The sequence below is a fragment of the Podarcis gaigeae genome (genome assembly GCF_964106915.1).
Source record: "Podarcis gaigeae genome assembly, chromosome: 7".
Lineage (NCBI taxonomy): Eukaryota > Metazoa > Chordata > Lepidosauria > Squamata > Lacertidae > Podarcis > Podarcis gaigeae.
Window position 1 is genome coordinate 26,773,555 of NC_139683.1, and position 19,803 is coordinate 26,793,357.

General features: G+C 39.6%; 1 protein-coding gene across 8 annotated transcripts in view; it reads left to right on the forward strand.

Annotated features, from left to right (window-relative positions):
- RUNX1T1 (RUNX1 partner transcriptional co-repressor 1) overlaps nt 1-19,803 on the forward strand; it is a 145,065-nt gene that overhangs the window by 74,881 nt on the left and 50,381 nt on the right. For all 8 annotated transcript variants that reach the window (XM_083747797.1, XM_083747796.1, XM_083747802.1 and 5 more), the window contains 3 exons: nt 12,078-12,215; nt 14,748-14,989; nt 16,148-16,237. In XM_083747797.1, the coding sequence (XP_083603923.1) occupies nt 12,078-12,215; nt 14,748-14,989; nt 16,148-16,237 (470 nt within the window). The remainder of the gene's footprint in view (nt 1-12,077; nt 12,216-14,747; nt 14,990-16,147; nt 16,238-19,803) is intronic.

The window sequence follows — 19,803 nt, forward strand, 5'->3', positions numbered from 1 at the left end:
GCATAATAATGATAGATTGGCTCCGGACTTCAACTTGCTTAGAGTGGACCCATTTGCAGAACCAAAAACCTGCTTCTTAAGGTCAATAGTAAAGCTAGGGATGAGCAATGCAATCAATTTATTGTGCGTAGCCAAAGGCCTTTACAATGTAAAAACCAGGGATTTGAATTGTTTATGGCCCTTTCTAAAAATTCAACTATCATGAATTTAAGCTACATAGCCACAGTTTTGCCATCTTTTTGTGCATTTTCCAATTCCACTTTCCACAAAACTGACCCCCAATACAACCCCACCCCTGGTTGCGTTAATTTGTGGCAGGTAAACACTTTTTATGATACTATTTTAGTTGTGTTTTCTTATCAATATTCTTCTCATTTGTCAATCCATCTTTCTCTCATATATCCATAATTCCCCTCTCCCCCAACTATTATTCTTAATAAGCTCCAAGGACCTTTGTAATCCCATATAAAATATAAATGATGGTTCCTGAGCCAATGGATATTTAATTTCTACTGCCAGGTTAATTTAATAGATAATTTTTCCTCCATGGAAATAAAATATAGACAAGATGGTATAAAGGATTTACCTGGAGTATCTATAATTGTGGTAGTCTAGAACCAAACCATGTGCCTCCTAAATGATAAATATTGATTATTATGATTATTAATATTAATGTTTGATTCTGGATTGTTTTATTGATGTTTTAATATGCTGTAAACCGCTTTGAGATTTTTCTTAAAAATATAAGGCGGTATAGAAATGAAATAAATAATAATATCCAGCTTTTTCCCCTGATGGGGCACAGGGCACCTTCCAGATGAAAATAAGAACTGCTAAAAACATAGAAAAACAATAATTAAGAACTATTAAACATTGATAGAATTATATCTATATACATATATAAAATATATTAAAACTATACCAATAACTACAATAAAAAGAGCACAGCACCAGCGCTTTCATTAAGAGCAGTCACCTGTCAGAATAAGAAAGTCTTCACTTGCCGGCGGAAACACAAAAATCAGGGAGCCACTCTAGTTTCTTTAGGGAGGGAGATCCACAGTCTGGGAGCAGCCACCGAGAAGGCCCTTTCCCACATCCCTGCCAACTGTCCCTGTGGGGGTGGTTGGCCCAAGAGAAAGGCCTCCCTTGAAGATCTCCAAACCCAGGTAGGTACACACAAGGGAATACAGTCTTTCAGATAGCTTGGACCTAAGCTGTTTAGGGCTTTTTGAAACAGGTAATAACTAGCACTTTGAATTGTACTCCCATGACCAGTCCTGTAAAAAATCTGCCTGCAGCTCTTTGAGCCAATTGAAGGTTCAGAGCACTTTTCAAAGGCAGTCCCATGTATGTTACAGCAATCCAAACGGGATGTAATTTAGGCATACTGATGGATTCTTTTCTTCGTTTATTTTTTAAACTCATATTTGTTTAGTTTAATTTTGATCAGCAAATTTTTCAGAAAAAAAACAACTCTTTGCTATTAATTATCTGAATGATGCTTCTTCCCACATCTAGTGCCCATCATGGGAGGCCCTGCTGGTAGTGCTGCTACTTCTCTGTGGTGCCTCTGCTGGTGGGAATATGTCCCCACCAAGGTGTGTCTTGCACCATCGCTGTATGTTTTTCAATTAGTCAAGACTACTTCATAGCCTCCAACATTTCTCTAGTGAAAATAGGGATGTCACATTCCATAATGATAATTTTACTATTTATACCCCACACACTTTAATGGGTTGCCCCAGCCACTCTGGACAGCTTCCAACATATATAAAAACATAATAAATCATTAAACATTAAACTTCCCTATACAGGATTGCTTTCAGATGGTTCTGGGGTCAGATAACTCCATACCCTCCAACATTTCTCCAATGAAAATAGGGACATCCTAAGGAAAAGTGGGACATTCCAGGATCAAATCAGAAACTAGGACTGTGTCTCTAAATCAGGAACGTCCCTGGAAAATACAGACAAAATAGAGACATAGCGCTGTGGGTTAAACCACAGAGCCTAGGACTTGCCGATCAGAAGGTCGGAGGTTCAAAACCCCACGACGGGATGAGCTCCCGTTGCTTGGTCTCTGCTTCTGCCAACCTAGCAGTTCGAAAGCACCTCAAAGTACAAGTAGGTAAATAGGTACCGCTCCTGCAGGAAGGCAAACGGTGTTTCTGTGCACTGCTCTGATTCACCAGAAGCGGTTTAGTCATGCTGGCCACATGACCCGGAAGCTGTATGCCGGCTCCCTCGGCCAATAAAGCGAGATGAGCGCTGCAAGCCCAGAGTCGGCCACAACTGGACCTAATGGTCAGGGGTCCCTTTACCTTTTTATTCCAACATTTATCTGATAAATATAGGGACGTCTGTCGAGATGCTGTCAGCAGCCCCCAGCTGGCTGCCCAGGAAAGTACAAAGACAAGGGAAAGTTTCTTACAGCCCTTTTTTATTTCAAAGTTTACAGAGAGAGGCTATGGAACCCAGCCTCTTGGATAATGGCATTGTCCCCAGTGAATCTCCACTCCCCTTCTCTCCCACTTCCTCATTCCTCATCATCATCACCTCCTCCTCTATGGGTGCCACTAAGTTCCCTCTGTCTTTGAGCTCTTTGCCCTCCTACTTTTAAGGCTCACCGGGTTCTGGGAGATGGTGGGCCTGAAATGCTTTCTAGTGATAACATGTCAGCCAGCTGCTGCTCCTGCTCTGCCTGCTCCTCCTCTCCTATTATTTCCCAACTTTCCCCCTCATCTGCCTCTGAGCTGTGACCTCCTGCAAACCCCCTGTTGCAAATATATACTGTCTTCTTCCTCTTCCTCCACCCTGGAAGGGTCAGGATGGGGAGGCGGTTTCCAACACTCCTCCTCTGCCCAGCCCCTGACAACATCCTATCCCATAATAATAGTAATAATGTTATTATTTTAAACTATCTGACTGGGCAGCTTCCAACATATATAAAAACATAATAAAACATTAACCATTTTTTTAAAAAAAAACTTCAGATGGCTTGTGGGTCAGATAACTCCACACCCTCTAACCTTTCTCTGATGAAAAAAAAAAGGATGTCCTAAGGAAAAGTGGGACATTCCAGGATCAAATCGGAAACTAGGGCAGCTTGTATAAATTTCCTCAGCTGGAAAATAGGGCCATTTGGGGGGGGGGGGTCTACTGTTCCATGCTGCTGTTTTGTTGTTCTGATATTGTTTGTAAATTACTGTATTGACTCAAATCTAATGCTCACCATTTTTTTGCCAAATTAAAGGTAAAGGTAAAGGACAGTTAAGTCCAGTCGTAAACGGCTCTGGGCTTGTGGAGCTCATCTCGCTTTATAGGCCGAGGGAGCTGGCATTTGTCCGCTCCGCAGACAGTTTTTCCAGGTCATGTGGACAACACGACTAAGCTGCTTCTGGTGCAAGGGAACACCGACACCAGAGCAGTGCATGGAAATGCTGTCTACCTTCCCACCGGAGCAGTACCTATTAATCGACTTGCACTTTTTGGCATGCTTCCGAACTGCTAGGTTGGCAGGAGCTGGGACCGAGCAACAGGAGCTCACCCCGTCGCAGGGATTTGAACTGCTGACCTTTTGATCGGCAAGCCCAAGGCTCAGTAGTTTAGACCACATTGCAAAAATTAAGGTGCACATTAGATTCAATGGCACATTTACATTTGCCAGCAAATACCTGAAAATTGACGTGTGCATTAGATTCGATGGCGCATTAGACACAAGTAAATACGATACTATCTACCCCTTACCCTAGGCCCATAGGGGTCAAAGTGTGATGCAGGCTTCTCTAATTGGAGTTGGTGATGGATCTCGAACTGGTGACCCTATGGCACTGAGAGAGAAAAAGCCTAGGGTCATTCATCACTACAGTTCTTACTGCACATCTGCTCCAAAAATCAACTTTTTTTTAACTTCCAGAAGTATATATGGAGATGCGCAAAGATAGAACAGTGGTGATAGAACAGCCCATAATTGAAGCCCATAGCAGCTTTCCATTCTTATTAGAAGGTCTGGTTGTGTACAATCTATGTGGGGTTCTTTGCTTTTTCTATGCAGATGAGCTGAGGGATGTCAGGCAAGGAATTTTAAAGAAGTCATTGTTCATCACTGTAATGGTCTGTAATTTTCCCCAGCGGCACATGGTTAAATTGCAAAATATCTTCATATTTCAAATTGTATCCTGAAATGCTGGGATTTTTACATAGAGGAACACGCACACACAAAATTCATCTGAAAAACATTACTCATAGGTCAGGCTGTCATTTCATTTTGAAAACACAAATATGTTCTCATTCTCCATACATATTTTCCCCCTTCCCTTTCCATCAAGTTAAAATTCTCGAGCCAGTTTTTGGGGCAGATTGCCTTGTAATGGTATGCGTAACCCCGTTACAGTTTTGATTGGTATTGATGACTGTTGTAACAAAAATCCCTTTTCATTAATTTAGGCTGCATTTTCGGCCTCTGAAAGATATGCTTAACAATGAAGCCTGGTTAAGTCTTGAAAACTGTTATAAGCAGAAACTGAAAGAAAGTAAGCAAACTGGATGGATTTTTATTTATTCTGAACAATAGCTGATTATGTGGCGCAGATGATTAAGTGCCCAATTCTTCTTGCATTGAAAAAGAATGAGATAACAATGCTACAAAGCTGGTGAGACGTCCCGGCGAAGGGGTTGGGTCATGTTGCAGAAAGTTTAGTGTATTTTGCATTGAAGATCATGTCAACTGTTATATTGGGCAGTGTGGTGTAGTGGTTAAGAGCGGTAGTCTTGTAATCTGAGGAACCGGGTTCGCATCTCCGCTCCTCCACGTGCAGCTGCTGGGTGACCTTGGGCTAGTCAAACCTCTCTGAAGTCTCTCAGCCCCACTCACCTTACAGAGTGTTTGTTGTGCGGGAGGAAGGGAAAGGAGAATGTTAGCCGCTTTGAGACTCTTTTGGGTAGTGATAAAGCGGGATATCAAATCCAAACTCTTCTAATTCTTACAGTCTTTTGTTTTCTTCATCTTTTTGCTCACTTACACAAGAAAAGCTGCACATTTTTGAGAGGGGAAGTCCTGATTGTTTCAGCTACTAAGGTGATACAGATACATGGGTGAGATCTTGGCATCCATGCAATGAGTTCCCCATGGCCAGGAGAGCTTTGTTCCTGAGGTTTCTCAAACAGCAGTCATACTGACACACGCCTAGACATACTACTTTTGAAACTGAGGAGACTTTCAAAGAAGTTTGAGGTATAGAGTAGAGCATCTGTGATTCAAGGAAAATCATTCCTATTAATCACATCCAATCCTGTCAATGTGACTTACTGTTGGATACTTCACATATGTTAATATTTTGGGGTCCAACCCACCCTCTCACAAGGATTCCTAACATTTTTTTGTGCATGAAATGAGAGATTCTATTTCATAAATGTATTTCATAAAATGTATATACCACTTGATAGTAAAATAATAATAATCCCTGAAATCAATTTACAAAGATAATTAAAAGCCAAAGGCCTGAAGAAAAGGGAATATTTTGTTGAAAACCTTATCAAATTGAAGCTGTGTTGTCGTAATTTTGGGTAGTGTAGCCATTAATTTATATTTTAAATGTTAATCATTTTGTTTTTCCCATGTCCCCAGAAAATTATATCCATAGATTGTACAGAAGTAGTCCCTTACCCTGGAAATCGTCAAAGTTAATTTTAGAGTTCTTCTGTGTGGTTTTGCCTATACCACCCGATCTTGTCACTTTTTATGAAGTACACCATGATGTGTGGATGAAGTTCATTAATTATTTTAATAAATAATTCAGTTATTATGTACTGATAATTAAATCTTACAACAATTTTACAAGATGCTTAATCTCTTAATGTGTGTGTGTGTGTGTTTTAATTCCCTCATCCCATTTCTTCATATATAATCATGCTATATGATCTCCCAACTAGTATATCCCTATCTTACTGTCTTACTGGTATATTTACTCTATCACAACTAGTTAATAACAAACCAAATAATATGGTAACACATAGGCATATTGAAAATGTTGTTAGTTCCTTTGGACTACATTCCAAAGGAAACAAGATGGCAGGAAAACCAAAATGAATACATTCAGCAAGCTTTAGAAGTACTCTACTGATTTTTCCCTGGGTTACCAGAAGAACACTACTCATAAACAATGAAGAATATTTTTAAAGAATCTTTTATGCCTGGACATACATCTGGAACTCTTTATGCTAGCTAACAGTAAAGTAAATGCCACTGCTTATTATATCCTACGTTTTTTATTTTAAAAAGGAAATTGAAAACACACCACTTGCAGAACTGCTTGACATTGAATTGGCCATTGAAAAGGCATCACTTGCATATTTACATATTCCATATTTTGTTCCCTGCAACAGCCTTTCTTGATGCACTCAAATTGGATGCTTTCCATGTAATCTGAAATTTTACCATATATGAAAGGCCATCTTGTTTAAAAATGGATTAAACCATTAAGATACAGGAAGTGAACTAAATGCTTCTGACTATAAAAGCTTTTCTCCACACCGCTTTCCTCTGTCATGGACATGTTTTTCTTAGTGGTCGTTCTCTGTCTCCATATTTATTTTTTATAAGGTTGGAAACACTTGCTGTACATATCACAGTTCACCTAAAAGTTAACTACAGAGTTAAAAATAATTCCCATAATAAGAACCGAATGTATGACAAAGAACAGCTCAGTGTTAGAAACCAAAACAATCCACAGAAGAAACGTCATAATTTAAAGTTGGTTTTACAGCATTCTTTAATTTAGAGTGGGGCAAAATGCTTCTGTGATTAAATCACAGCTTCTAGCCCTTTGCCGCTAAAAGAGAATCAAGAATGTATATTTCATTTTTAAAATATAATGCAAAACAAATGGAGGAGATGTTTGCAGGCTCGAAACATATTTTACGAATTTATCTTAAGACTCTCCTGTTACCAGAAGGTTACATGTGCATAGGCTGAGTTGGGCCTGTTATTTCACCATCTACCCTCATCATGAATTGATTGTGGAGAACGGAGGAGAATGAGTTCCAGGCAGCTCTTTTTCCTCCTTGAATTTTGAGAAGCTGTTGGGTTTAAACCCTGTTTGAAGAGGTTCACGTTTTTCTTAGTCTTCAAATGCAGCACACATTACTCTAAAGGTCATAAAGCCAAAAAGAACTTGAGCAAAAAGGCGATACACTGTGGTTGAACTCTGGGTTGGGAGGGCTAAGGTTTTTGTGCCACGTGCTTAAGATTTGCTGGAGCCTATTACCTGAAACCTGTGTCTCCACTGTGGAAGGACGTGTGGATCCAGAATTGGCCTCCACAGTCACTTATAGACTCACTATTAAGACTGTTTTCATGGAAGACAATCTTACTCGGCAATGAATGATCGCCAAAGAAGAAGAAGAACAAGAGATGATTGCAGGGAGTAGACCTTGGACCCAGTGGTATTGGTTGACATTTTGGACTCTGCTTTAATCCAGGTCAGACCACTGTGGTAGCCTATCACAGCATGCTTACTGACATAATTTAAGTCCCAGTGTCCAGTTTACTTATCCACCCTGAGTTGTTGATAGTGATAGCCCAGATATTGTTCCAGGTTCTTGTGGCTGGAGCCCAGGATGGCAATGTCTGTGAGAAGGAAGGACACAGCCAATTCATAGATCCTTGATCATGGAACCATCTTTGTGGACATAAAGAATAAAACTACATATGCCTTACACATCTGTAGCTTCTCTAGCCTTCTTTACTCTTCTACTTCCTCTGTTTTCAGTCCATTCAGAACTCTAATTATACAGTGGTACCTCGAGTTACAGAAGCTTCGGGTTACAGACACTTCACGTTACAGACATCACTAACCCAGAAATAGTACCTCAGGTTAAGAACTTTGTTTCACGATGAGAACAGAAATCGCGTGGCAGCAGCAGGAGGCCCCACTAAAGTGGTGCTTCAGGTTAAGAACAGTTTCAGGTTATGAATGGACCTCCAGAATGAATTACGTTCTTAACCCGAGGTACCACTGTAATTTTCACACCTGTATTCTGAAATTTGGTTCTTGCCAGGTGATATTCCTCTCATCCAAGGCTTGTTACAAAATGAAATCATGGTTTAGGGAGACTTTTTGAATGACATAACATTTCCCAGTGTTTCTGTGCTTGTCATTGGCATTATACTTGAGGTTTCTATTGTTGAGATACTGCAGATCTGGTTTTCTGTCCTAGTGCAGTGCACATAGTAATGGTGAACAATGCAGCTTTTGAAAATTGTGTTAAAATCCAGTTCACAGAACCAAGAGTGAAGGTTTTCTTTGTTGGCGTCAGTGCTGGTCATTAACTTAGTTCTGCAAGTTTCAAACATTGGAAAGAAATCAGTGACACAAAAACTATTGTTGGTACCTTTATGGGTTTTTAACTCTCTGAATGATTTGTTTGAAGCCACTATGAGTTCTGGTGACTCCCAGTTCCAACAAAAAACAAATTCTAAGCAGATATGTAGACATTATTGAAAATACTCTTAATTAATACATAATTGGTAATTAAAAATAACTTTTAAAGGATGATGGGTATACAAGAACCAAGTTATTAACAAATGAAAAATGGGATAAATAATATGCAAAATTAGTATAGATCACAGCATCTATTAATGTAACAGAATGTGAACTATTTATGATCTTGACCTTGAAGGCTTCCCAAGGTCCCTTTCTCTCTCTCTTGACCCTGTTCCTTGTCCTGGTGTCAACCCATTTATCAGCTAACTCTAAAATGGGAAGTAAAATGTGATCAAGTGTATGTGTGAAGGAAGGGAGTTGCTGTTTAAGTTATTAAGAGCTGAACTGGGGGATACACTGTTCTTCCTTTTCCTGAGCAACAGACCTTAGCGGAGTATGACTCTCTTTCTCTCCTCCATATACTGCTCCCTCTCTGCTCACATCCAGGCTTACACATGTTTTCAGATCTATATACCTGGAATACATTCCCCAACACTTCAGCTTGAGTGTTAGCAGAATGAAAACCAGATGGGCCAGCAGTTGCCAATGTTATCTCCTGGCCAGCTCTGGCAAGTCTCTCTTACTCTCTCCTTTCTTGGCATGGCAGAAATATTTGCCTTTATTTAGGAGAACCTGTATATCTCTCCATATCTCTTCCTCTGTTGCAACATAAGCTGAATGCTATTTATTTCCTTGTTGCTGAGGTTGGTGGAGGTGAGTGCGAGAAACAATTAACATTTTCATGCTCTTTCCCCTGCTCCTTTGAATTTGTTGTCCTTGCTTGTTAAATATGTGACAGCAGCATAAGCCAAGCGGTTCGTCTTTGTTTGTTCAGTTTACAACACTCATCTTCACCCATGTTTGCAGACGCCGTAACTCTTTGTCCCACAGACTGCAAGTGCTGAATTTCCTATATCTATATTCATAAGCACTGCTGTGAGGGTATGATAATGAAATTACGGTTCCCATCTTCTGCCCTCCCAGTTACAAGAATCTCTGCCTTAAGAACTCTGAACAATTAGCATGATTGTCTTTGTAGAACATTTTGAATTGAAATTACAGTGGTAATGGGGCAGTTTACTGCAGTTCATTCAACTTCTTAGAATTTACAAATTCTACCAGGATGATGTTATCACACAAGCCCCAATAATTTCAGTGAGACTTGCACAAGAGGACAGACCCAGAACTGTGCATTGTGTTTCTCACCCATTTGTGTTTCAGAAATCCCAAGGGCTTATTTCTCTCTTTTCCTCCCTCCCTCCATTCAAACATGAAATAAGTATTATTGTTGATCAAACTGAATTGCCTATAGTCAAAACAAAAAAAAAATTCCTTCCAGTAGCACCTTAAAGACCAACTAAGTCAGTTCTTGGTATGAGCTTTCGTGTGCATGCACACTTCTTCAGATACATATACACACACACACACACACAAATAAAATACAGTGTTGTAACATTTTACATAAATTTATTTGTATATCATACTGCCAAAAGGATAGCACAGCTGAGGAATGGTAGATACAAATGTTTATTGGAATGTAAATGAGATGAATGTGAAACCATAAAGAAAAATGACTGTAGAGGAGGCATGGTATAAAGTTTTTGTATGAATAAAATTTTGTTTTCATAAAAGCTCAAATATATTTGCCTTACTAGTCTGTTTAAAAAAGTTCACCAAACCGCTTGTATGAATAATAGCCTGTTAAAGTTTCAGCGCAATATGATAATTTAATTTTCTGTTCTGTTCATGTAGATAACTTTGTTTGACATGTGTTTTGTGACACTTGGCCCTTCTTTTCTACCAAGACTTCAAATGGCACAGGATGATGTGAAAATTAAACACAGGCCCAGAGTTGAAAATCTTTTCCCAAATTGTTCCTCAAACATGGTGAAGGAATGAAATCGCATCCTTCTCACCCCTTAGACCACAAAACACCCAGCAGATGCAACATGCTTAGGTCCATATTAGGTATACGGTTCTCAGATAATATTCAGAATATCAACTGCATTATTTCAGGTTATGTGCACTGGATTTTACAGGCAAACAACCTGTGCAAATGTTATGCTGCTGAGTGCCTCATTACATATAGGAATACAAATAAGATTGTCCAATTTGACTTACAATAATCACAAATTGGGACAGATGCTTCTAGTACTATTTGATGTTAGGAAAGAACTGTCTTTTCAGAACAATTAACATAGATATATCCCCCAAAGTATCCTTTATATAATTTGTGGAGTTTTATGTGGACAGCTAATGGGGAAACAGAGCCAGGAATATTTAACCAAGCAGTCAGCAGGCTTACATCCCAGTCCTAAACCCATTAACTTGGAAGTCTGCCACTGGTTTGTTGGGACAACATGTGTCTGGGCAAAGGCACAGGATGAAACTGTGAGTTGCATGTAATGTTGTCTTTGCACTAGTGGAAAGCCCTAGTGCAGGCTTCCTCAAACTCGGCCCTCCAGATGTTTTGAGACTACAATTCCCATCATCCCTGAGCACTGGTCCTGCTAGTGAGGGATCATGGGAGTTGTAGGCCAAAACATCTGGAGGGCCGAGTTTGAGGAAGCCTGCCCTAGTGAGTAGGTGGGAACAGCAAACGTCAGGTGATCCACTCTGCATGATTAGAAGTGCGTTCTGCTAGGACAGAGCCCACCAATGAATACAATCCAAAGTCTATTGTGTTATTTCACTGCTGAGAAATGTACAATATACAGTGATGCAGGAAAGGGCCTTCTCTCTGGGGGGACCTTACTTGTGCAACAACCTCCCCTTAGAGTTATGCTTGGTGCAAACTCTTGTTTGGACACCAAGTAAAAACTTGTCTGTTTGCCCAAGTATTCATAGGCTGGTAGTTTTATTGCTGAATAAAACTTGCTTTGCAGTTTTTAAGGACTTGTGGTTTTAAATGCTGTAGTTTTTATTTGCTCTTTTGGTTGATTGTTCAGGTCTGAAGAAAGAAGAGTTACAAACATATTGAATAACTAAAATCATTTTTGTTTAGCTAAGCCTACCCAGATGTTTAGAAAATCGATGCGACTCTTAATCGGGTTTTAGTCTATTGTTATTTCAACTTTCTGTCTTAAATTATTGCTGTTAGTTTTTTCTTAGTGATAGTTTTATTGTTTTATCTTCTTTGTAAAACACTTTGAGGGTTTTTTTTAATACAATTAAGTGATGTATAAATTTTATATAATACATAAACACACACACATATAAATTTGATCATGCGTTTCTCCATCTTTCCCATACTTCTTAATGTTATAACAGCATTCAAATGACGTTTCCTTGTTCCAGCACCAGCACTTCATGCAAAATCATGCCCGAACTCTGCCAGAAAGGAGAGCAGAAGATTCTATATTATAACCCTGTTATAAATGAGGCTCTCCTTTCTGCGTTCTAGGGCTTAAGTGGTGTCAAAAACTTACCTTGACTAAAAACGTTACTCAGTCTTGAAGCAGTTTTAGCATAGTTTGAGACACTGGAAAATGTGTTATTTGCTTTCCTGGTTTTGTGCTGAAGACTTGGTTCAAATGATTTGCTACCTGGAGGAGGGGAGGAAAATTAAGCAAAATGTTATGTGTGTTTTAGATCGCATTGAGAAGCATTCCACAATGCCAGACTCACCTGTGGATGTGAAGACGCAATCCAGGCTGACACCCCCAACAATGCCACCTCCTCCCACTACCCAAGGAGCCCCAAGAACCAGCTCTTTCACACCCACAACGTGTAATTATACTTTTATTTCCTATATTATTTATGTCAGGATTATTGCTGCATGCCATGATGAAGAAATCTGTCATACACACGTATAATTAACACATGTATATGAGCAGTAATATATTATACGTATAGAGATATATGAGGCTGAGTCACATTCAATAGATTTATGAATACTTTGAAATAGCAAGTGTTGCTTTCTTGCCCCCTGTAGTTAAAGTTCAAGCCTTTTTTTCTGTTGGTGAGAATTACAGAGAACTTTGTTCAGGAATATTTTATTATTATTTTTTGATAGTTGCATGATATGTGTTTCTTATGAATGAGAAGACAAGGTTGCTCATCCTTTTAAACCCATACTAATCAAAAGTACGCTGGGGTGGTCCTCACCTCTTGTCTTCTTGGCTTATCTAATTGTACACTCTCCCATCGCCCCTGCTGAGGAAATCAACCTGTGCATGTTATTTTGGGAGTCTTCTGAAATTGCGACAGGATGGGTTCAGTTCACATAACTAATTTGAACATTCTGAAATGGTGTGTGAACCAAAATACAGCCATCGCTTGCAATCTTCACTTCTCCAAATTTCCCAGTGCAGTTCTGCAAACAAATAATGCACACAAGGTAAAGTATGCATTAAAATGCATATTTTTAATGAAACAGACACAGAGAGGTGTGTTATATTAGGGAAAATCTGCTTCACAAAAATGTGCATGTAGGCAAAAAGGCATACAAAATTTGTATACTACTGGACGTTTCCACTAAAATGCTGATTAATTTTCATGAGCGCTTTAAAAACATCACAAGCTGATGTAGAGAACTGAATTTAAGATGTAAAAAATTAAAAGCAGGGAGAACGTGAAATTGACAGATACACCCATCCCATCTCTCGCTAACCAACCTTGTCACTTCCAGGTTTAGAACTGGGTTGTCTTATTTTATTATCATGGGAACATATTCTTACTGCCATCTAGGGGAGCCAAGAGATGGCTGAATTCCTAATAGAGGTAGCTCCTGCCTCAGCCATCCTAATCTCATGTTCTCCCCGTATTTTTTGACTACCACCCTGTGAAGTCAGGGTTGGTGGGAATTCTGGTTTAAAACATCTGAAGGGCGCAGTGTTGGGAACCTCTGTCCTATAGCCATATGATGACAGTGCTTATCACATAGCACTTTTGTTCTATTGTGCCAGTCCAGAGGTGACTAACCTTTGCCCTCCCCAAGTGTTGGACTTCAACACCTGTCATCCCAAGCCAGCTTAGCCAATGGCCAGGGATGCTGAGAGTTATATTCTCATAACTGGAGTGCTCCAAGTTAACCACCTCTGTGCTAGTCTGTGGCACATGGTGGTTGCACTGTTTACAGCTATCTGTTTTATCTCTGCTCTTGGAATATTTAGTTAAAAGTAGCACCAGTGTGCTTATACAGATAACGTATTGCACTTCTGCTATCAGACAATACCTGCCCACTTTATCCTAAACAAAGAGGTAATCATTTAAACACTGTAAAGTTTTGTTGCCAGAACAGCAGGTAAGGTAGCCTGCACCAGAACCAGCTGTTCATTCCTAGAGCCATTATCATCACTAGCTCAACTGGGAATTTTTTTGGCTCAGGGCCATATATAAGAAGATAGCTGTTCCCTTAAGGAGCTTGTGATCCAGAAAGCCAATGCCATTCAAAATCTCAAGAAAGGCAATGTTGCCTTTTCAGTTTTTGTCATGAAAACTTGAGACAGAATGTAAAAAGGGAATGGGTCCAATATTTGAAACGGACTTTATTTTGGGGGGGGGGGTCACAGAGTTCTTCTCCTGTCCTTTTCAAACCCACAAGAAGACATACAAACAGTAATTATCGGTACCAAAAAACAACAACATCAAAAAGAAAAAAATCAGCTCAGCCCAACACTTACTCTAAAATTCTACTAATTTGAAGATTTAAATGTTCATTCCAGAACCATAATGAAAAATTCTGTGTTAAAATATGCAGAAAAAAGTAGGTGTTGGGAACCGCCCTGTGATCTTCAGGTGAAGTAGTATACAAGTTTAATTAATAAATAAATTTATGCTAGTTTTTTTTCCCTTTTTTTTAAAGCAGGGGGACAAGTTAGGCAGATGGGAGGTAAGGACCGTAGGTCAATAAAGAAACAATACTTGGATGGCTCTAGAAGATATGGAGGATAAGGCTCTGAACTCTGCCTCCATGGTCAGGCACAGTATGCTTCTGGACACCTGTTCCTGGGAATCACAGTGGGAGAGACTGCAATTGCACTCAGGTCCTGCTCTCAGGTGGGATCACAGGCATCTAGTTGGCCACTCTGAGAACAGGGTGCTGGACTAGAGAAGCCATTGGTCTGATGCATCAGGCTCTTCTTCTGTACTTAATACCTCCTCTGGACCTAAAATGTTTATGGCATTGACCTATGAAATGTTCAGTATGCAAGAAGCTACTGTCACATCATCAGACGTTTGCATTGAAGCCTGCCTTCAGATATATTCTGTTACAGAAAGTAAATAAAAATATTTCATTTCTTTCCCCTCCCTTTTTAGTAACCAATGGCACAAGCCATTCACCAACAGCACTAAACGGGGCTCCTTCTCCACCTAATGGCTTTAGTAACGGCCCATCATCTTCCTCCTCATCGTCCTTGGCTAATCAGCAGTTGCCACCAGCTTGCGGAGCTAGACAGCTTAGCAAACTGAAGAGATTTCTCACAACCTTACAGCAGTTTGGCAATGACATTTCACCAGAGATTGGGGAGAGAGTGCGTACCCTCGTGCTAGGACTTGTGGTAAGCAAATAATGATAGCAGCTTTAATTTTTATTTGTCTTTCCAGACCTGTACTTGGAAGTTCTCCTATTTATCTATATAGTCGGAAAAGGGTTTTGTGTCTAGATACATCTACTCATTTCACTTCCCATCCCAGCCTCCTTCCAAGGCTGCTGGGAAGTGTTTACAGTCTCAGCTATGGTCTCATCCACACTAGTTTTCATCAGTGCTTTCTAGGTATGGGCTGTGCTTCTCTGATCCATGTCTGGGCACTTTTCTTTCAGCTCCATTACTTTCTCCATGAAAACCCACTCTTTAACGCTCTTGGCAACCCCCCACAACTTGCTGTTTGTTCCGATTTAGCATTTACTGGCACAAAACGTGATGGTGATTGCTAGCTTGGATGGCTCTAGAGGAGAATTAGCAATTGTTGTGAAAGGATAGAACCATCAACAGGTTATTAATTACAAAAGTAGAACGTGAAACAAAAATGTTACAGTGCAGAATGCTCCTGTTCAGAGAGCCACTCAACCCCTTTCCAGCATACTCCATTCCCTCCCTCTCTACTCTCACTTTTTCCATTTCCCCCACGCATACACCTGGTGCCCACTAAGCGTGCTCAGTCCTTCTTGGACTGCTTTTGGGTGTTTTTTCTCCTTAGCAACAATATCTGGAGATCTGCAGGTTTCCTATCCTGGGACTAGATGGATCTTTGGTACTGTTGCCAGTCAGTGTTTGGCTTGATGTAAGGCTTCCTTTGTGAGCATGCAGAACCTTTGGTCACTTATTCCTTTTTCCAGATGTCTTTTTCCTATTCTGTTCCTTATGTGTGAGGCACAAAACTGATTGCCAGTTAGACATTGTACTCAGAGTAAACTACTCAAATATCCTGGACCCTGGTATAATCTTAAAACTTGGACAGATAGTGTAGTGTACAATGGCAGTGGGAAAGATATGGTGGCAAAGCAGCTGTTCACTATAACAGATACAGTGTTGATGCTTCCTATATTGTGTAATTGAATGTTGTTTATACAATATGAATGTTATTCAGCAGTAACATACAGCAATTAAGAAAGTTACTGTGGGGAAAGTACTTTAGGCCTAATCTCTGTTGCCAAACATTTCTGTTATTCATCTTATTGAGTCAGATCTTTTTTCTTTTCTTTACCCATTCAACAGAATTCTACTTTGACAATTGAAGAATTTCATTCCAAACTACAAGAAGCTACTAACTTCCCACTGCGACCTTTTGTCATCCCATTTTTGAAGGTATTGCACAGACCATTGGTCTGGAAACTGTTTTAAACCATATTGTTGCTAGGTCACAGATGTATGTTACAGTTTTGCTTTTTAAGAGCGAGGAAAATGAATCTACCATTTAAGGGCTCCCTTTCTTAGCGTAAGTGGGTGAGACTCTGTCAGAGTAACTATTTTATTTTCTTCCACTGCTAACTAGTCATGGAATCTATCAGCTCCCTAATTTATACACAGTACTTTGTACTATTCATTTATAATCCAACACCGACTTCCCTTGGTACATGGTGGAAGATTTGGAAGTTCAGGGCAGCAGAATCCCTTTTCTGCACAACAAATGTTTCCTGTATTGAAGGGTTGAAAAGTCTTTAGCAAATATAGGATGCATGGGAGACAAGTTGAGCCAATTTGATGGGGGTAGGTTTATGCTTTGAGATGTAGACTGCATTCCGATGGCACTTTATTCTGCCCTCCTGATGTTTCCTTACCTGTTGATTTCTGCATTTTATGTGAACTATTACATGGTGGAAAAGCCACTTCTGGAAGTCCTGTGGAATCTAGAGAATGTTCAGTGCTAATTTCAATGTTAATTATTTCCAGGGGGCTGGAATCCATTTGCAACACAGTTGACAATCACAGTAGTTTTGCCCTGTAATTTCAGGTGACAAAATTTGGGGTGGCGAAATTTGGGGTGGTATCCCAGCATACAGTTCTTTCTTGCTGTCTGAAATTTAGCATGACATGGCGGTATAGCCATCAAAGTGCCAAAGTTCCATAATGCAGCATGTACTGCAGCGTAAAAGAAATGTTAGAAATCAGGAGAAATCGGGACAGAAGTGCTAGCATTAGCACCAGTAAAACTAACACAATAAACCCCACATCTGATCCTGGTCTCCTCCATGCTGTATTTGTCTTTGATTTGTACCCCCAGTTTTAGCAGGGAAGTTGAGGTTCCCATTGGGTATTTGTATCTGGAAACTTGAATCCGAGTGCTCATCAGGGTTCTGAGGGGATGAGTAGCATGTCATTCTTCTTTTGTTATTAGCCCAGTCAGTTTATTGTTGTTGCAGATTTGACCCCTCCCCAAATCTGTCCATTTTTGCCACTGTACATTAACAGTTTCACACCAAGTTTTTAGTTACAGTAGCACAACCGTGGTGGGACAGTGGTGTAAATCCACAATGTTGACATATCTTTGGGCTCTGTCAGTACAACTGAACTTTGTAGCAATCCTATCTTCATATTTTTAGCCAGGGCAGCAAGCAAGCAAGTCAAGTACTTTATTACGGTCATAGACCAGCATAAGCAAAACATATACATAAATAGCATAACAGTATGAATCCAGGCGAATAATTATTAAATAAATAGGAGCTAGAACCAAACGTAGATTTAAACATATACATAGAATACTTAATTAAGGATAGATAATGGGTGAATAAAAATTTATAAGAAAGATTAAAAGATCAGTTAACACAGCTATATGGGGTGGGCTTCAAAAGTGCGGATCTAATAATATGGGCCTTCAGTTTAGGATTGAATTGTAGCATAGATCATTCTTCGTCAAATATCTATCATGGCAGCGCAATATCTGGTAACTGAATATGTGACTTCCGGGCTCTCTTCCTGTGAACCAGACCAAGTTTTATTGCGGCAAAAGCCAGTGACACTAAACACCACAAGATCAAACAAAAAGAAATCAACAACAACATCAGGAAAAAAAAGATTACACAAGGGAACTTCGCAGTGTGCCATTCAACAGAAGAAATTTACGCTTCCTGATTACTAAAGTGCAAAATTTGGCCACCTCATATGATATTGAGCTTGAGGAATCTTCCAGAAGGTATTTTCGTATGCCCTCTGGATTTTGTGGGACTCCTGCTCCCATCAGCCCCACCCTAGCATGGCTAATGCTTAGGGATGGCAGGAGTTCTAATCCACAACATCCAGAAGCTGCCACATTGACTACCCCCGCTTTGGCCATAAGTCAAGGATAGGGGTGTACTCCAAAAGGATTGTCATTACTGTTGACTCTGGTATTTGACATCAGTAGGTGGTCTATTTTATCCGTGAGCCTGTCAACTACCCTTCCTTCCCTCCAATATATACCTAAATGGAACAACACTTCTTTCATCCAAGAAAAGTGGTCAATACAAACGGATATGGATTTGTAAATTACAGTGGATTTAAGCCTGAGCTCCCTTCACTGGTAGAGACCGTTAGATTGTCATCTATATCCATTAGAGAACTAGTGGAAACCAGAAAACAAATAATGCAGTTCTTGTCCACTACTAAAGTTGGAGTAACCAAAACTTAACAAATTCATTCATCATTCTAGTATCACTTGAACAGGTGAGGCCAGGTTGTCAGTCATTAGAATCTGTAGATAGGAATTCGTTTGAGGAATTCGATTTTGATAAATTCTGTTGCAAATTTATGTGCTCTGTAATTCACAATGTTACCCATCGGCTTTCATGCTTCTCAAATCTTCCAATGCAGTTCATGGCTCAAAAATATATCAAAATTCATTTTAAATGCTTATTTCAAAATTCATATTTTGAAAGATAAATTGTTTAAAAATAGGTTTTAAGTATGAATTTTCATGTGTTTAAAATAATAATAATAATCTCAGATTAATGGAGAAATGAGATAGATTGATGAGTGAACAGTTGTAAAAGTGGCAGATTGTAGATAGACTGAGTTGCCCCTCCCTCCCTGTAGAACAGTAATTTAGCTTAGTTTAGCTCAATTTAATTAGTTAAGGCTCAATGTAGATTGCTTAAACAGTTGGTCTGGAATAGCACTTGGTGAAATTCATTCTTTCTTACTTTGGCTGCAATCCTATGTCCAGTTTCTTGGGTGTAAAGCCCATTTGCTCAGTGGGATTTACATTTTAGTGGACCTTTACAGGATCGCACACTTACCTACTTTTGATATTCTTAATTCTTTATAGCTAAAGCTTCAAGTAAGAGTTCTGATGAAATTAGCTCTTGTTTGAATGTCTTTGTTCCCCACACCACCTATTGGTTGAAAACATGGCACCTGATGAAAGCATTCTTAAATTAAGATTTGGAGTGAAAGAAAATGTGTAGGGTTAAGATAGCATGGTGAAAGCTCCTTAAACGACCCTTTGATTGCTTTGATTGATCCCAAAGCATCCCCCTGCTCACCTGCTAAGGCAGATCTTCCGCAAAGATGTGTGGCTTGGAATTCTGGTCTGTATTCTGTGCTGAGAGGTTGTTTGTTTATTTAAAGCGATATATCCCACCTTTTCTGGGTAAGAGGGTTCCCAATCTCAAAGCACCTCACATGGCAGCATTAAAAAACAACTAAATAAATAAATAAATAAATAAATGAAAGCAAGATGGACAAAAAGCAAAATGACAAATGCAGTGTTTCCATTCTTCATCTCTCCTTCCTGTTCTAAAAAAAGCTGTCTGGAAAAGAGCCAGAAGGAAGAGATTGTTACATGCATGGTAACTGCTGAATCAAGGAACACACACTTTAATCTTTGGTTGTATTTCCATGTGTTCTGTTAACCCTAATATTTTGTCTAATATTCTCCTGAAACAATAATGTGTGGG